General features: G+C 35.5%; 1 protein-coding gene across 4 annotated transcripts in view; it reads left to right on the top strand.

Moving 5' to 3' along the window:
• Positions 1–19,708, top strand: part of FSTL5 (follistatin like 5) — a 693,844-nt gene that overhangs the window by 576,611 nt on the left and 97,525 nt on the right. For 2 of the 4 annotated variants that reach the window (XM_055144641.1, XM_004606146.2), the window contains exons 11-12: positions 4,338–4,364; positions 16,890–17,008. In XM_055144641.1, coding sequence (XP_055000616.1) covers positions 4,338–4,364; positions 16,890–17,008 — 146 coding nt within the window. The remainder of the gene's footprint in view (positions 1–4,337; positions 4,365–16,889; positions 17,009–19,708) is intronic. The other 2 variants (XM_055144642.1, XM_004606145.2) reach the window with 1 other exon arrangement.

Raw genomic sequence — 19,708 nt, forward strand, 5'->3', positions numbered from 1 at the left:
CCTCCTTAACAGGCACATTTTAAAAATTAGTTGTTGTAATTTTTTTTTTTTTTTTGCTTTTTGGGTCACACCCGATGATGCACAGGGGTCACTCCTGGTTCTGCACTCAGGAATTAACCCTGGCGGTGCTCAGGGGACCATATGGGATGCTGGGAATCGAACCCGGGTAGGCCACATGCAAGGCAAACGCCCTTCCCGCTGTGCCATTGATCCAGCCCCGGTTGTTGTAATTTGGATTTCCTGCTTAGAGTATCATTGTTGCTATAGTTTAGACATGTACATGTACCACACTTCCACAGCACTCAGGTCTTAAGGCCCCTGAACCCTCCCCTTATTATCTCTGGCCCTTTCTTTTTATTCCTCAGCCCCCAGAGTTTCAGTCCTTCCATGTCCTAATTTCTATGATCTGAGGTCAATGATAATCTGGGCATCTCTTGTCTTGCATTTCCCCCTCCTATATATACATATGAAAATACATAATATATTATGTATAATAAAAATATAGCACCATAGTACTATCGTCTCATTGTTCATCGATTTACTCGAGTGGGCACCAGTAACGTCTCCATTGTGAGACTTGTTACTGTTTTTGGCATTTCACATATGCCACGGGCAGCTTGCCAGGCTTTGCTGTGCGGGCGGGATACTCTTGAAAGCTTGCAGGGCTCTCTGAAAGGAAAGGAAGAATTGAACCCGGTTTGGCTGCGTGCAAGGCTAACACCCTACCTGCTCTGCTATCGCTCCAGTCCAAAAATTAATCATTGTGAAAATTAATATATATACCACATATAGTGAGGTACCCCAGTGTTTATCGTCCATCTGAATCCACTTGATAGCCTTAAGTAATATCCAAGTTACAGCAAAATGTATAATTTCAACATTCTTTGTAGCTGCATATTGCTCCATTGTGTTTACGCGCCATACTTTTATTATGCATCTGTTATTGAGCATCTAGGTTAATTCCACATCTAGCTATTGTGCCGAGTGGTGCAATGAATAGTGTTATGCATATATCTTGGAATGGATATTATTGTATTGGGGATAGATACCAAAAAGTGGCATTACTGGGTTTAGTTTCATAGAGCAGCTCTGTTTTTACTTCTCTAAAAAACCTCCACATTGTTTTCTGTAGACATCAGACCAGGCAACATTAGAGTTCCTTTTTCATCACATCCTCCCCAATGTAGATTGCTCCCAGTTTGTTTGCTTTTTAATGTGTGCCAATTGTATTGGTGTCAGAGGATTTTTAATTATAGTCTTGATTTAAGTATCTCTCATAATAAATGATGAACACATTGTTTGGGCACCTGTCAGTGCTCAGAGCCTAATTCTGGGTCTCTTAGAGCTCACTCCTGGCAGGGTGGGGAAATCAAGGGACCATATGCAGTGCTGGGGTCTGAACCTGGGTCTGCTGTGTGCAAGGCAAGCAAGCCACTATTACATTATCTTTTCGACCTCAGTGATGCGCCTTTATCCATGTGATTTTTAACAATATGTCCTCAGAGAGTGTCTCTTTATTTCTTCTCCTCACTTATTCAGTTTCTGGATTTGTTTTATTATTATTGTTCTTTATTTTTGTAAATGCTTTATATATCTTGGATATTAGTCTTTATCTGGTTTGTTGAATGCAAATATTTTATTTTCCCATTGAGTTGATTATCGTGTAAAGATAGTCCATGTTTCTTTAGCTGTGTAGAAACTTTTTAGATTGATGAAATTCCATTGTTTTATTTTTCTTTCTGTTGCCTTTCACAGTGGAGCTATATCAGTAAAAATCTTTGGAGCTTAAACCTTGTAGGGTTATGCTCAGGTTTTCCCAATGTATTAAATGTATTCTGGCCTAATCTCAAGATCTTTTTTTGGGGGGGTCACACCCAGCGATGCTCAGGGGTTACTCCTGGCTCTGCACTCAGGAATTACTCCTGGCGGTGCTTGGGGGACCATATGGGATGCCGGGGATCGAAGCCGGGTCGGCCGCATGCAAGGCAAACGCCCTACCCGCTGTGCTATCGCTCCGGCCCCCAAATCTCAAGATCTTTAATCCACTTTGAATTGGTCTTTGTGAATGGTGCAACATATGGATACAGCTTTAGTATTTTAAATGTGATTATCCAGTTTTCCAATGCCATTTGTTGAAGAGGCTATCATTATTCCCTTCATATACTAGTTCCTTTGTCAAAAAATAGTTGAACATACATATGGGGATTTTTCTTGTGGTACTTGATTCTAACTCATTGATCAGAGATTAGTCAAGCACTGTGCTGTTTTGATGAATATAGCTTTGTAATGTAGTTTCAAGTTCAGTAGTTATATAGTTCTCAAAGATATGTGTGTATATATATATATATCCACATATCCATATATATATAAATGCACACATGTGTGTATGTAAAGTAATGTTGGGGTGTCACACCTTACAGATATCAAGGCTCAGTCTTGTCTCTATGCTCAGAGATCACTTGTGGTAATGCTCAGGGCATCATATGCATTGTGACAAACCATGTTTAACTGTGTACAAGGCAACTCCCTTGACTTCTGGAACTCTGCTGTTCCAGAAGAAATACCCAAGGTCCAGGGATTTGGCTCATTGGTAGATCTCTTGCCTAGAATATGTGAGTCCTGGTGGTATTTTTGTTACAACCCCTAAAATAGGTATGACATTTTGACACCAAAATTGACATAAAATTTACAATGAACACCATACAAATAATAAAATTGATACATTTTATTTATATAGAAAAAACACTGCAAACTGCATGACTTAGAAGTAAGCCTTCAGTTAGAAATGACAGACTCTTCTCTTGGCTCTGATATGAAAACACCTGGAGGGTCAGCTGTAGAAGACAACTATGTTTTTGTTTTTTTGCTTTTTGGGTCACACCCAGCGATGCACAGGGGTTGCTCCTGGCTCTGCACTCAGGAATTATTCCTGGCAGTGCTCAGGGGATCATATGGCATACTAGGAATCGAACCCGGGTCAGCCGCATGCAAAGCAAACACCCTACGCACTGTGCTATCACTCCAGCCCCAACGGCTATATTTTTATAGTTAAAATAATAAGGAAGTAATTACAATCATGTGGTATTTTCTTTCTAGTCATACTTTTTTTTTTCAGTATTGCATCATTTTGTGTCCCCATCAGAATTTGGTAACTTTGAATGTGTATGTGCACTTACTCAAGAGACTTTCTGATTGACTCTGTGAATATATCTATTATAATAGTTTAGATAGCGTGATTACAATACTGTTAATGCTTCTTGTATTGATTACCAAAGTTGCTCACCAAAGTACCAAAATACCGTCCACCAAGTCATTATGCTGTTTCTGTAAAGAGGCTAAGAAGTTTTTCTGTTCCTTTTCCTTTTTCCTGCTCAAATTTCTTGTTAATGTAAGTTTTTTAATCCAAGGTCAAGGATTTGTCATTGTTTGATACTACCTTCTTATTTTCCTCTCCATACCATAAATGAGTGAGACAGTCCTGTGTCTGTATTCCCTCTGAGTTATTTGTCTTAACATGATACCCTATGTTTCCATCTGTGTTGCAGCAAACTGCATGATTTAATCTTATTTTACAACTGCATAGTATTCCCTTATGTACATATATCACTACCTTTATCCATCCTTTTGTGTGTAATGTGTATTGTCTAACTGTGGTGATTAGTAACTTTTCAAATTGTCTTATTATTTTAATGTTTATTGATTCAATCCTTGAGTAATTTTTAATGAACATGTCTATGTCTAGAAAAATAAAGTTTGAACTAGTATTGTGCACTGAAATAAGCAAGATTTATTTAGATGTGTTTTCATTCTTTCTGGTTTTAAAATAAAAACATTTAGTACTTAAAAATAGAATATTTTTCAGTAAAATTTTATTTTTGTAAAACCATTTCTTGCTTAGGAATGTCTAATAATATGTAGCAACGTTATGTATTATGGCTATTCAGGATTTAAAAGCATAGCTTTTCTAGGACTACTTTTAACTATATTGCCAAATAAATAGTTTTGACAGCTGATGCTTATTCTAAATGTGTATTCCAAGAAAATTAACCTAAATTTACTATCCTTTTCAGTGATGCATAAAATGTTTTTTGTTTAATAACAAAATATTATTACAAAAAATTGGTTGCAAAAAAGAATATGCAGAGCAATATTAGTTAGTCACAGAACTATATTGCATTGCTAATTCAGAGTTATTTGTCGAATTTACTTTCCTTATGTTTTACACATGCTATGTTCTAGAGATTGTGACCTCTTTAATAGTTATTTATATTATTATGTAATTAAAGTTCTATTCACTCATTTTTCTTTCTCTTCTTTTTCTTCTTAACATGCTGCAGTAGCTAACATATTATGGAGAGAAGAAGGTACTAAATTTCATTACTTTTCCCATGTGTTCATTTTCCTTAAATATTAGTAGGTTTGTCAATTGTTTTAATACTTTTCATATATATTTCCTTTGATTCCTTTTTAGCTTTGTATTTTATTTTGAATAGCTGTGATTTAAAATATTTATCACTTTCATATTTATCACTTTTCATCATCTTAACTTGTTAGTAAAATACAACTAGAAAATTACAATATATTTAAAAATCAATATGGTAAGTCTTTCAATATGGAACTTAGGGTAGGATATGTTTTAATTGAAATATTTCAAAAGTTCCTAAGCACTTCTGGCTGTGGTCTAAGCTCTCAAATAGTCAATCGATGAGATACAATAATAATGTATGAACATTTGTTATAGACATAAAGATCCTGATTAAGATCTAGATTTCATCATTTACATGATGAGATCACCTTCATCACAGTTTTCTTTTCTCAAAAGGAAGCTATTAATAATTATTAGAACTATCAAGTTCTTAATTATAGTCCATAATGAGCAAATGACAGCACTGTCACTTTATTGTTGCTGTTATTGTTCTTATTAGTTGCAAAGATGGGGAAAAGCATTCCATCAGTTACTCAAATGGCTCACTAAGGGTGTCTTAGTTAAATTTTTAAGAAAATAAATGGGGATAGTTCAGTATTGTACTTTCTCTTAATAAGCTATGACCAGATGTGTTGCCTTTGCAGTTCATCTTAGACAAAAACATTTTCCCCCACTTATATTTTCTTGTATGATATGGGCTATTCTCGGAAGCTGCAAGTAATTTTAATAATTTAGCAATTTTTTTTCTTTTTGGATCACACCCAGCGATGCACAGGGGTTACTTCTGGCTCATGCACTCAGAAATTACTTGCGGTTGTGCTCGGGGGACCATATGGGGTGCTGGGAATTGAACCCAGGTTGGTGCATGCAAGGCAAACTTCCTACCCGCTGTGCTATCGCTCCAGCCCCTAATTTAGCAATCCTAATCATGTGCTCAATGGTTAATCATGCTCTATATTATATTTTTGGAAATTTTTTTCTCTTTTATTATTTTATTTAAATGTACTTAAAATATTATATTAACAGGGTTCTGGTGTAAATATCTCTTCCTATTTAACCTAGAAAGTTCACATTTTAATGTACAAATTCAATTACTATTGAAACTAGCATTGACATATCTGTTAGGCATTTCTTTATGTTATTTCCCTCTTGAGATCAAAGAAATATTTCTGTGGGCATTTAAGAAATTGATTTTATTTTAGCAATGTAATGAATGGATAAATACTGAAAGTCAGAAGTCACCCACCAGTAATCTATCTTTGTTGATTAATTTCTAGAAACCATTGGATTAGTTATTTTACCTCAGTGAGTCGGTTTATTTTAATACAGTGCTTCAGTTACAGTTGGCGGTCTATTAGCTAATCTGTGATATAAAAATCTCTTTTAACTTTGTGAAGCAAATATTGTCTAAAATTTGGCATAGTTTGGTAACCTCTATGAACGTTATTATTTATAATATTATTTATATGTAATATAATGCATCCAAGAGCTTGGATGATCTCAAGAGACCGCTGGAGAAATTTTGATGATCAACGGGATGATGATGATGATGATGATGATGATGATGATGATGATGATGATGATTTACATGTAATAATAGCAGACTATTAAAATCTCTAGACTAAGATCGCTTTTGGATGCATTATAAGAAAAATTTTGTGCATCTAAAAGTTTGTTCAATTATATACTCTCAATAATATTTCTTCATTGATTAGTGATCTTTTTACTTTTCCTGATTTTTTCACCTAATATGTGACTGAGAAATGATAGTAATTTGTTAAATTTGCAGACAATTTTAGAACATGCCCATGAAGTGTCTTTTAGTATTTTTTAATGCTTGATTTAATGGATTATCACCACTAAAATATTTTGTTATTTATAAAATACTTAAAATAGTATATTTGAGGAGGTGGAATGATCATACTGTGTGTTTGGTATTTGCCTTGCTCACAGATAACCTAGATCCTCTCTCCAGAATTATATATCATTCCCCAGGCCCTTCCAGGAGTGATCCCTGAGTGGAGAGCCGTGAATAAGCCCTGAGCACTGTTATGTTTGACCCCCAAACGTATATACATATACAGACACAGCTTTTTTAGAAAACAATAGTATTGATTTATAAAACAATAATAATGATTTAGATTTATGAAAGTAGACATTTAAATACTTTTTTAAAATATTTTATTGAATCACTCTGAGATAGTCACAAGCTTTCTTGTTTGGGTTACAGTCACACAATGATCAAACATCCATCCCTCCACCAGTGCATGTGCACCCCACCATCAATATCCCCACTATACCCCTTTTTCCCACCATCCCCCTGCCTCCATGGCAGAAAATATTCCCCATACTCTCTCTCTCTACATTTGGGAATTATAAATTGCAACACAGACACTGAGAAGTCATCATGTTTGGTCCATTATCTACTTTCTGCACACATCTCCCATCCTTACTGATTCCATCATTTTCTAAGTCATCCCTTCTCTATTCCATCTGCCTTTCCCCTCCACTCATGAAGCAGGCTTCCAGACATGGGGCAATCCTCCTGGTCCCTTGGGTGGGCAGTCCACTCTGTCCTTGGGTGTCAGCCTCATGTGATGTTATTCTATACTCCACAAATGAGAGCAGTCCCTCTATGTCTGTCTCTCTCTTTCTGGCATATTTCACTTAGCATGATACTCTCCATGTCTATCCCTTTATTAGCAAATTTCATGACTTCATCTCTCCTAACAGCTGCATAGTATTCCATTGTATAGAGGTACCAAAGTTTCTTTAGCCAGTCATCTGTTCTAGGACACTTGGGTTGTTTCCAGATTTTGGCTATTGTGAACAGTGCTGCAATGAATATATAGGTAGGTACAGATGTCATTTCTACTGTGCTTTTTCGCATCCTCAGGATATATTCCCAGAAGTGGTATTGCAGGGTCATACGGAAACTCAGTTTCTAGTCTTTGAAGGACTGTCCATATTGTTTTCCAGAAAGGCTGGACCAGTCGACATTCCCACCAACAGTGAAAGAGCATCCCTTTTTCCCCACATCCACACCAGCACTGTTTGCTTTTGTTCTTTTGAATGTGTGCCAGTCTCTGGGGTGTGATATGATATCTCATTGTTGTTTTGATTTGCATCTCCCTGATGACTAATGATGTGGAACATTTTTTCATGTGCCTTTTGGCCATTTCTGTTTCTTTTTTGAGGAAACTTCTGTTCATTTATTCTCCCAATTTTTTGATGAGTTGGAGGTCTTTTTCTTATACAATTCAAGTGTATTGTATATCTTGGATATTAATCCCTTATCAGATGGGTATCGGTTAAATATTCTTTCCCATTTTGTGGGCTGTTTTTGTATTTTGTTCACTGTTTCTTTTGAAGTGCAGAAGATTCTGGGAAAACTGGATAGCTACATGCAGAGAAATGAACTCTGACCTCCGTCTAATGCCAGGCACAAAAGTCAGAACAAAGTGGATTAAAGACCACAATATCAGACATGAATCTATAAGGTACATAGAGGAAAATGTAGGCAGAACTCTCCATGACATTGAAGCTAAACGCATCTTTCAGGATGAAACAGCACTGACCAGCAAGTGGATGCAAACATAAACAAATGGGACTATATCAAATTAAATATTTCTTTTTATGATTCCACAGTTATGGGAAAAGCATTGTAATAAGAAATGATTGCATAAAACAGTTTGGTGTCGAGAGATATAGATCAATTTGAGAAGTCATCAAACCTCAACAGTATGGAACAGTTGTCAGTGTCACTGTCACTGTCATCCCATTTTTTATCGATTTGCTTGAGTGGGCACCAGTAACGTCTCCATTGTGAGACTTGTTACTATTTTTGGCATATCAAATACACCACAGGTAGCTTTCCAGGCTCGGTCATGAGGGCGGGATACTCTTGGTAGCTTGCCGGACTCTCTGAGAGGGATTGAAGAACCAAACCCAGGTCAGTTGCGTACAAGGCAAACACCCTACCCACTGTGCTATTGCCCCTACAGCTATCTATATAAAAGTTAATATAATATACATTTATTCTTACTAACATGTGTTCTATTTTTAGTACTTTCTAGTCATAATTGCAGTTTATATGAGTGTAGAAGACAATGTTAAGAGAGGAAATATCTCACTAATCTTTAAGAGTTGTGATATAATATCTATCCTTAAGAAGCTTCCAATCTTGTCTCTTAAAGCATACATCAGACTTACTAATTTTAGTACTGGTTTTAAAGTAGACATAAAGCATGTAGTATAGTTTTATTATGCATATATTATTTAAATAATCTTGTAATCACATGTAATCTAACACAGTATTTCTTATTGTTCATTTGATGGACAAAAGGTTGGGTATATGTAATTTGGTTTAACTTAATAACATATGTTTTGCCTTCTATAATATTGAATTAAAAAGCATAATCATTTTATTCTCTCAAAGATTAACCTGAATTGCAAATGCACTAATTTTTAACTCCAGTACAGAGAATGTATTAGAAGGTTACATTAATTTGATGAAAATTTCTAAGATAAAAAAATAGAACAAATTTGGGGAAATGGTGCCTCAATAAGACATTTATTTTAAAGCAGAAACAATATTGTCCATATTTATTAAAAACATTTCTATTTCAGATTATTTTAAATATATTTACATGTAAAAATAGAAACATTGAAAGGAAACACACTAAATTGCTTAGAATAAGTCACACCACTATCCAAAGATAGATATAGATGAAATTGCAGTTAAAAATTTACAATTAACTCATCATTCTAACACATGATCAGATTAAACTTGTCATCTGTTATGTGTAGCCTTGCTTTTTTTCAAAATTGGTGGAAGATTATAAGGAAGCTTGTAAGCTCTTATTTTTTTCATCTTGAAATTAATTGTATATTACACACTGAAAAAGAAGTTGGAAATAAGAATACATGATTACATTCTGAGTTCCATAAATGCGGCAAATAACAGTTTTTTGAGGAAAATTTACTGAATTCCTGACCACATTATTTCCTCACAAAAGTATTAGAAGCATATTTTTCAAAGAAAAAGAAAGAGTTTTCAGAGGATAAGTCAGTTAGCATATAAGATTCAGAAAGTCATAGCACTGACTTGGGCGATTGAAACATACCAGGGACTGTAACCTGCATGTCTTTGGAATATGAAAGGAAAGCTACAATGACATCAGAAAAATGTATAAATGTTATGAAGAAGGCAATTTGAGGAACAAAGTTTTTCTCACCAGTGTCATAATAAAATAATCTTGAATAAAATAATGTTGAAGATCAGCTATTATGTCAGGTAATGACGAAATTTCTTTAGCATCAAAATGTGTCGAGTCATTTTTGACTAACAAGTCACAGTGCTGTTGTTTTGCTGCTTATCACAGTTTGATATTAGAGTAATGATAATTTAAGGCAGAAGAAGACATCACCAGAAACTCTCTTATCAATTTTTCTTTTTTGCTTTTTGTGTGTTACTCCTGGCTCTGCACTCAGGAATTACCCCCTGGTGGTGCTCAGGGGACCATATGGGATTCTGGGAATCGAACCGGGTTGGCCGCATGCAAGGCAAACACCCTACCCGCTGTGTGACCTGTTGGGTTATCAGCCCCTAGGCAATCAATTATTATTGATTACTTTAACTTAATATATATACTATAAACATGAAATAATTATATTTTCATATTGTGCCAATTTTTTAGCAGTGTCTTATACTCTACAGAATGCAAAAGAGATATGCATTATTTCTAATTTTCTATGTCCCTTTGATATATTTAAATATTTATTGGAGGCCAGTACAATAGTATAGCCGATAATGTGTCTGCTTACTTACAGTAGACATTAATTTGATCCCTGGCATTTCATATGGTTCCCTGAGCACTGAGTGCAGATTCAGGAGTAACTAACTCCTGAGCATCATCAGGTGTCCCCTTCACTCCAAAAAACAACCAAAAGCAAACACAAAAGTTAAATATTCATCAGAAAATCTTTTGGAAAAGAATGGATTTTAATGATACTGCAAGCATATCTTACACACGTTCTTTGTACATTTAAAAACAAAAGCTTAAAATAAAAAGCCTCATAGGAAGCAAATAAATAAACTGTGGATGACTTTGGTAGTCACTATACTCCTTTAGATTAGCAATCAGTCTTGGAAGGATAAGCTATATTTGCCTGTTTATACCAGGGAAAGCAAAATAGAAAACAAAACAAAATGTTCTGCATATATTTTCAATGCTTCTTGTGATAGTGAAATATCCATAGAAATCAAACACTTAGATAATATATTAAATTACAGAGCTTTAATGGAGAGAATTGTGAATGAAATGGACATTGGTAGCAAACTTAAATGGACTTGGGAACTCTTATGCTGTACAATATTTTATAGAATTCAAAGATCCATCTATTGGGAAGAATCCTCTCCAGCGATGCTTGGGCCCCAGGGTCAATCCTCTTAGAACTTGGCTTAGGTCACATAGTCCAATTTTCAACTGGAAATGCAATAATGCTTAGGCCCAGAGGTGCTACAGCTAAACCCAGTAATGTTTGAGAGGCCCATACAATGCCAGGAATTGAACTCTGGCCTAGGCCTTAAAGGCATGTGTCTAGCCCTTTGAGCAATCTCTTTAGACTCTTAAATACCTTTCTTTGATATGTTGCTTCTACCCAGTTATAGTTATCATATTAGAATTTTAAAATAAGAACAATTTCAAATATGGATGAACTCAAAACATGATGAATCCATTATAGTTAACCCAAAATAGCACATGGTTTTAAAATCTATATTTTCATTAGCGATACTGAATAAACCAATACTGAAACTTAACAGTATAACAAATATGCACACAACGATAATAGTTATCATTTCTACTTTGAATTACCTAAATGAAATTCTTATATATCTTTACTTTTCCAACATCTCAGCATCAGATGATTTACATTATTTTTTGCCCAGTGTGTTTATGACAAGTGAGTCACTGTCACTGTCACTGTCATCCTGTTGCTCATCGATTTGTTCGAGCAGGCACCAGAAACGTCTCTCATTGAGAGACTTATTGTTACTGTTTTTGGCATATTCAATACGTCATGGGTAGCTTGCCAGACTCTGCCCTGCGGGCACGGGTAGCTTGCTGGGCTCTCCGAGAGAGGCAGAGGAATCGAACACAGGTCAACCGCGTGAAAGGCGAACTCCCTACCTCTGTGCTATTGCTCCAGCCCTATGACAAGTGAGTACGTGAATAAATTTTAAAAGAGCCAAATCTACAGTATTTATTATATAATAAATTTTAAATCTACATTATGCTTCCATGTAATAAAGCATGCTGCTAATATTAAGTAAATTTTGTTTTGTTTTGGTAAAACATATGATCTAGCCAAAACATATTAAAGCATATCTTCAATAGGTGCAAAAGAAGAAACTCATAGATGGTTTTAAAATTTAAGTTTAATTACACAGAAGAGAGAATTATATATGGGCTTATATTTTATAATTATAGCTTTAAACAATATATAAATTATATCTTCTGGACATTACTCATTAGTAAAATATAAGGGTTCATATGCCCACTGAAGACAATCAAATGCAAAATCCAACCAAATCTTGATAAATGTTGACCAGATTTCTTCAAGATCTTGCAGTTGGAAACTAATTCATGATTTGTAAAATATTTTATGTGTAATTTGTAGTTTAATAAGCCAGAAAAACAACTTGTCATATTTGAAAAATTGATTTGGATGAATTGAGCAGGTTTTAAAAGAAACTGTAACTCAAAATTTTAATCAATGCAAATAATCAAATGAAATTTGATTTACTGTTTGATGAGTAGAGTTTGGTAAATAATTTAAAAATATAGCACTTTTGCACTGTTGTCCCGTTGCTCATTGATTTGCTCAAGTGGGCACCAGTAATGTTTCCATTATGAGACTTGTTACTATTTTTGGCATATCAAATACACCACAGGTAGCTTGCCTGGCGCTCCAAAAGGGATGAAGGAATCAAATCTGGGTCAGCCGCATGCAAGGCAAACACCCTACCCGCTGTGATAGAATAATGGTAGAAATAAGTTCAAGAGAGTTTGCAAATATTCTGAAATTAGAGAAGGTGTCACATTGAAACACAATCAAATTCTAGCGGTTGTATGCAAAAACATAAAGAAAACTTTGCATATGCTTTCCATGTATTTGTAATGTAATAAACCACAAGTATTTTATATAGGTGGCAACATCAAAAGCCAGACACCTCATTATGACTTATGTTCATAAGTTTCAGCAACCAATAATGTTAAATTGATAGTCATTAAGTTAATGTACATGTTAACCTGATTTTGATAGCTACTAAACATTGATAACTACTAAAATTTTTAATAAAAATTTAGCAAATTTAATTTGTATTTTTCTGCTATTTGATGACATTGTAATGTAGTGCTCCACAGAATTATATTGTATAACTAAATGTTAAAATCATATGTTAATACATGAGACCTATAAATTATTTTTAAATAGAATAAGCTATGCTGAAGAGATGGTATTAGGGTTACAGAACGTGCCTTACATCCTGATAACACAGTTTTATCCCCAGTATCACTTATGGTTCACAGGGAACTGACAGGAATATATCCTGAGTACTTTTTGGCCTGGTCAAATAATAATAATAATAATAATAATAATAATAATAACAAAAACAATAATAATAATAATGCAGCTCAGGATAAACATTAAAATATTTGTGTATATGTCTATCTATATATAAAACAGTCTGAATGTAAAAAATATACAATATATACACTATGTATAAGTATCAAATGAATTTGTATTTTTTTAAATAATATGAAATATAATCATCATCATCATCATCACCCCGTTGATCGTCGATTTTCTCAAGCAGTCTCAGTAACGTCTCCATTCCTCCTAGCCCTGAAATTTTGGATTCCTCTCTTTACTCATCCTTCCAACAGTGCCTCATTGGAAGCTCTTTCAGGGTCAGGGGAATGAGACCTATCATTATTACTGGTTTTGGCATATGAATACTCCATGAGTAGCTTGCCAAGCTCTCCCATGAGGGCAGGAAACTTTCAGTAGCTTGCCTGGTTCTCCGAGAAGAAGAACTAAGCTATAAGATGTCTCGATTCCCAGAGCTTAATTTTAGTCTCTGGATGTTGGCTATTGATGGAATTACAGGGTGCAGGGGGCAGTTTCTGGGTGTGACCGCCTAGATACTGGGAAATGGGGGATCTGGGGGGAAAGGCCCAGTCCCAATCCGAGCAAGTTTGGAGATCTCAATCCCGGGTCCCACACACCTGGATTCCTCATGAAATATAAAGAATGTATAAATTATAAGAATAGATGGATAAATATCTATGGAAAACACAAGTTGGTTTTAAATTAATTTTAACATATTTGAGGTGAATAAATATGGCATCAGCTTATTAACTATACATTTTTTTTAAAATAGTACACTTATTCTGCGTTTCTCAGTCTAAGAAGTTCTTGAAACTGTTGTCAAATGATTAAAATATGCTTGGGATTTTTTGAATTTGAGTAAATTATCTGCTCATAAATTCTTTAGAATGCATATTTTAATTATGAATAATATAATTTTCCAACTACCAGGATTTTACTATCTTTTTTGTTTGCTTGTTTTGTTCTGGGGCTGTATCCTGTGGTGCTCTGTAAAAATATCTGCCAGAGGCCGCTGCTGGAGAAAGAGCCCTTGAGGCTCTCCTCGTCAGCCGCCCCCCTGGGTTCGGGGTTAGGTCCTGGGCCGCTTGCCCAGCCTGAGCAGCTCAGGCCATGGGGCAGATGGAGGAGGAAACAAGGGCCAAGCCGGTTGCTAGATCAGTTGCCGTTTATTCCATTCTCCTGTCTTTCTCTCTGCTTCTCTCCAGCTCTGTATCTCTCCCCAACCCACTCTTACAGCCTAGTTAAATCCCCCAGCATGAGGGGGTTCGAGCTTAGACATAAGTGTGGTCACAATCAACAGGGTTAAAGTTCTTTCCCTCAGGGGATGCTGCTTCTAGGACAGATTTTTTTTCACCAGGATGACCCATCCAAGGACAAATCCCATGAATGTGTTTCTCCTCTCCTTGTCCAGCAAACATATAAGAATTCATAATATTAATCATTTTGTATGGGCACAATAAGAGATGCATTAAACTTATAGAGTTGCTCTCATGGGGCCATCTCAATCTCAGACTACAGTGCTCAGGCCATCCCTATCCCTATCCCTAGCAGGGTCCTAGTCTCATTGTTATGATCTTTTGGATCATGACAGCATTTGTCCATGATCAAACTCTGAACTTCTAGTTAAGAATTAGGCATTTTGTCTAGGCCCATCTCGATGCCGGGGTAGCACATAACTCACCTCTTGCCCTGGGTCCATCCCATCCCTCGTTGTGACCCTGATTTTGGGGTGCTAGGAACTGAGGGCAACTGAGGCTTAAATTGAAAACCAGATGCCCGGAAATGAATAATATCCGAAGCCAATTAAATCCCAAGTTACAAAAGCATAATATTGTCTTCTTGTGTCTATACAAAAAGGGACATTGCTTTAAAGTAAACTATTCAAAAGATATAAGGAGAGGAGAAAGGCAGTATTAACTTTCAATATAAGTTCAGTGTCCTAGAAAGATCTGACTTTATAACTAACAGTCTGATTAGGGGGAAAATATGGTTAACTGTTTTGGGAAGAGAGCATAGAGAAGTGGTTACAGATAGAAAAAGGAATGGGAGAGACTTGGGAGCACCTTGATGGGTGTGACCAGGATAAACCTAAGCTCCTTGTGGCAAGGGGGGAAAGGACAAAGCAATGTCATCCTACAGTGCTCAGGGCTTACTTCTGGCTCTTCAATCAGGAATTACTCCTGGCAGGGCTCCTGGGACAGGGTGACAAGGATTGAACCTTGGATGGCTATGTCTTTTTCTCCAACGGGCCATCGGGGGCGTCGGACTAAAGCGGGCCACACATGCAAACACAAGGGGCATCACTAACACAGTATCCGTTGGTACCCACTGGAAAGTAAGTTCATGACATGCTGTACTGTCACTTCAGCCAAGAGATTGAGCTATCTTTAGCTGTATTTTAAAGTACAGGTGTTATCACTGAATTATAAAATATGGTTAGCACAAATAGAGCAATGTCCATACTCCGGAAACAATCTGTAATGAGGATAACTTGTCTTTAGATCTAGCCACTCTGAAATAAGGCAAAGCAGACAAAGCAGAAAAGAGACGTGAAAGAATCCCAGCCACACGCTTCTGTTAGCCCCAGCTTTATTACAGATTTCAGATAATTTGTAAAATGCACCCTGCACCCATTAGGTTTGACTACATCAAATTATTGAGTGAATGTGTTGTTATGAATTCAAAGTTGTAGTGTGAAAACAATAAAAAGTATCATCTAAATTATTATACTTGTAGGTATCTTATACCCTTAAAGTATCAATTTAAAATACAGATGTATATATCTATGTGTGTACAGAAATCTATATCCCTATCTATATCTATATATATATTCCTATTTTTGCCAAAATAAAAACTGGTAGAAATCATAGGATCTCTACCTATGATTACATTTACAAAAATTCTTTTCAGGAAATACTGTCCCCCAAGTCTGGGCTATTTTGTCCAATTTGCATCTAACGTTTTTTTTTCTATAAACTAAATATATGCAGAGAATGACATTCTATTTTATTTGAAACTTGAATATTAGTGGTAAAATATAAATGATTTTAAAAATTACCACACTTGTCATTAACACCTAATTAAACGAGGAAGTTATCTGTTTTAGTGTAACTTCTTGAACACTTTATTGTTTTCATTTGTAATTAAAATAAATTTAATAATCTGCTGAATCATATTAAAATATTACTGAATTATAGACAGAAAATAAAGAAAAGTACTTGCATGACATCAGCTACTGACTTAGGTATATGATGAAGTCTCATATGATTTGTAGTTGATTAATTATTTGGGGGGACAACCTGGCAGTGTTTAGGGGTCACTCCTAGTGGGCTCTGGGGACCATTGGGTATTTGGAATAGAACCTGGTTGACCGACAGCATTCAAGGCAAGTGCCCTACTGATGTACTTTCATTCTAGTAATGTTTTTGTTTGTTTTACTGAGTTGTTTTTTTGATTTAGTGTCATACTAAGCAGTGCTCAGAGCTTTTAATCGCAGCCTTTCCATTCAGGGAAAACTCCTGTGGGAGGGGGGTGGAGTTCAAGAAACCATGCAGGGTATAGAAACCATACAGGCATAGAGACCCTGTTAGCTAAGAGCAAGGCAAGTTCCTAACCCTCAGGTACCATAACTCCTGCCCCATATGGCTTGCTTTCCTAACATTACACAAGTTCACAAATTGCTCTCCTGCCAGCAATAACTGAAACACTGAGTTTTGGATGCAAATGTTTCTAATAATTTTAATTTGGACCTTTGAATGTGTTTTTCTTTTTTTATTTTATTCCTAAGGTCTGGGAATTGGAAATATGTTCTACGTTTTTTATGAATATGGAATCAAAGTGATACAACCTATAGAATGTGAATTTCAGAGGCACATTAAACCGAGTGAAAAACTCCTTGGATTTCAGGCAAGTATTCAAAATATCTATTTTTAAATTTTCCTTCATGAACTTTCTTATATAGAATTATGGATGGAAAACTTTACAGGAAAACACAATAGGATTAATATTTATACCTTGATATCAGTATCCCATTTCTTATTTTTTTCCAAATTACTTGCTTTTGTTCTTTGGGCCTCACGTGGTGATGCTCAGGGAATCTTCCTGCCTGAGTGCTCGTAGATCACTCCTAGTTGTGCTGGGGTGATGGTAGGGGAGAGGGGACTAAATGTGGAGCCAAGGATGGAACAATGTTGGTTGCCAGGAAGGCAAGAGCCTTAACCCCTATACAATCTCTTGGGACTTCTTCTTATTTATTTTAAGGAAATGAATCAGTTCATTTGATGCTAGTTGTTTAGTTGGAAATCTGTAGGGCTACTCTACCAGCAGGAAATCTAGATAGCGGTGCACATTGTGCCCTTAACTGAAAAACTCACAGGTTGGCCAGCCAACCAGAAACCCAGACACAATGGGTATTGTTATTTTGAATCTGAAATTGTCCAAGATTTTTTTCTGGAAGTCTTGACATAGAATTTCTCCTAATTAGGGAGACTTTCGAATTCCTAGGAATTCGACCTAGTTAAATAGAGCATACTCATGTAACAAAAGGTGAACCATTTTCTGTGAAGTCAACTACTGTCAGGACTGATGCAGCAGAAATGGTGCCTTGCACACGGCTCACCCAAGTTCAACCTTCAGCACCTGAGCCCTTAAAGAAGTCATTTCTATATAGAGAGCCAGGAGTACTGAATACAGAACCAGATATGACACAATAAATGAAAAAAAAAAGTCAACTAATTTCAGATATCCGTGACCTCTTCTTTACCAGTGATTGTCTTAACAGCTGAATCCATAGTTTCCTTGACATCGAAAGTTTGCCATCACTTCTGACAGTTTTAAATTCGTCATAGTAAATCTGTAGTTCCTGTAGATTTTTCACAGCCCCTAATATTATGGCAGGTGTATAACATTCTTTAAAATAAATTTATTGAAAATTTTATTGCTTAGAGCTTAGACTACACAATCTTTTCTACATTTTCTGAGTTCAAATATATGTGCTTAATTTTCTCTTCAGCTTAATATTTATTCCTAATTTACAATTTTCACATACCAGTGTTCTCTTGATATGTTTGTGGAAAATGTTTTATAGAATAATTTATTATTGTATTTTAATATATATTTATACACATACTTTAAATTAATAAGCCCAAGAGTTTAATTCAGGATAAAAGTTGAAATATACTGTGCAGTTAGATAACCTATATAGATAGCAATGTAGGAGAGAGTTGGTTTGTATCAATTTTAGAAGATAAATCTGAGTGTGAGTGCTAGAAATAAATCTTTTGCAAATAAATATTTTTATAAATAATTTTTGAAAATATTAAACATGGGTACAGTATTTTTCAGTCTCTTAAGAAAACAGTAAGGGGAAATTATAAAAATAACCCATTAGTAAAGTTTAGAAAATTTTGATAGTGAGTTGGTGAGAATTCATATATCATGATGTTAATTGTATTTTCATAATTTTTACTTTTTTAAATATAGTCTTTCGAGATACAAGTCTTCCTATGTTTATCCTACATATATATTATTTAATCTTATTGTCTATAATATGAACTTTAAACAATTAGAATTTTGCTTCAGACTTTTGACTATAGATTCAAAGTAAAATAGTTTTGATCAATGCTTACATTAGGGACCAAGGGATAAACATTATCAACTGTTTAAATCTGTGTTTTGATTATCATGTCATTTACCACTTTTAAAATATTTACTACTCATTCAATTAATTCAATTAGATCTATGATTGTTCTAATTCTAACAGCTTCTCTTCATATAGATCTTCTTCACAGACACTAGAAGAAATTTAGAGAAAAGTCACACACCTTGTCAGGAATAGGTCTTTTATTTTGGGACCTGGAGCTTCTATTTCCAGTTTTAAACCCTTTATACTGGAAGTCTCGTATGAATCACCTTTCTTTCTCTTTTTATGGGTTGACATCTTCATAAACTAATACTACTGTACCTTTATAAATAAATATGATTAGTATTTTAAAGGCTGGAGTGATAGGAGAGGGGGTAGGGCATTTGCCTTGAAGGCGGCTGACCCGGGTTCAATTTCTTCGTCCCTCTCGGAGAGCCCGGCAAGCTATCAACAGTATCCTGCCCGCAAGGCAGAGAGTGGCGTATTCGAAATGCCAAAAACAGTAACAACAAGTCTCACAATGGTGCCCGCTCGAGCAAATCGATGAGCAGTGCTACAGTGCTACAGACAGTATTTTAAAATGGTATGCGTCCATTTTAAAGGCCCACAGTGTTCAAGTGTGTTTCAAGACATAAGGCTCAGAAGTGGGAAACACGTTTCTCGCTGCTGGTATCGTCTCACTTAAGCAGTTCAGTCTTTAAGCATTCACCATCAGTTCGCTTAGTTATAACTCCAAATTTCTCTTTTCGGCATTTCATTGGGTTTCCAATCCAATTTCTATTTCTCTAAACTCTGTTCACAATAATACTTGTTAAAATACCATCTCTTTTATCTGATGCAGACAGTTAATTTTCCCCATGAAGTCATTGAGCAACCTTTTGAATTCAGTATCATTGTATGTTTCAGAAATGTAATCATAATATTTCCCCATTTATTCTTCTCTCAGTGGGTCTTTATTCAAACAC

This window comes from Sorex araneus, chromosome 7 (genome assembly GCF_027595985.1).
Source record: "Sorex araneus isolate mSorAra2 chromosome 7, mSorAra2.pri, whole genome shotgun sequence".
Lineage (NCBI taxonomy): Eukaryota > Metazoa > Chordata > Mammalia > Eulipotyphla > Soricidae > Sorex > Sorex araneus.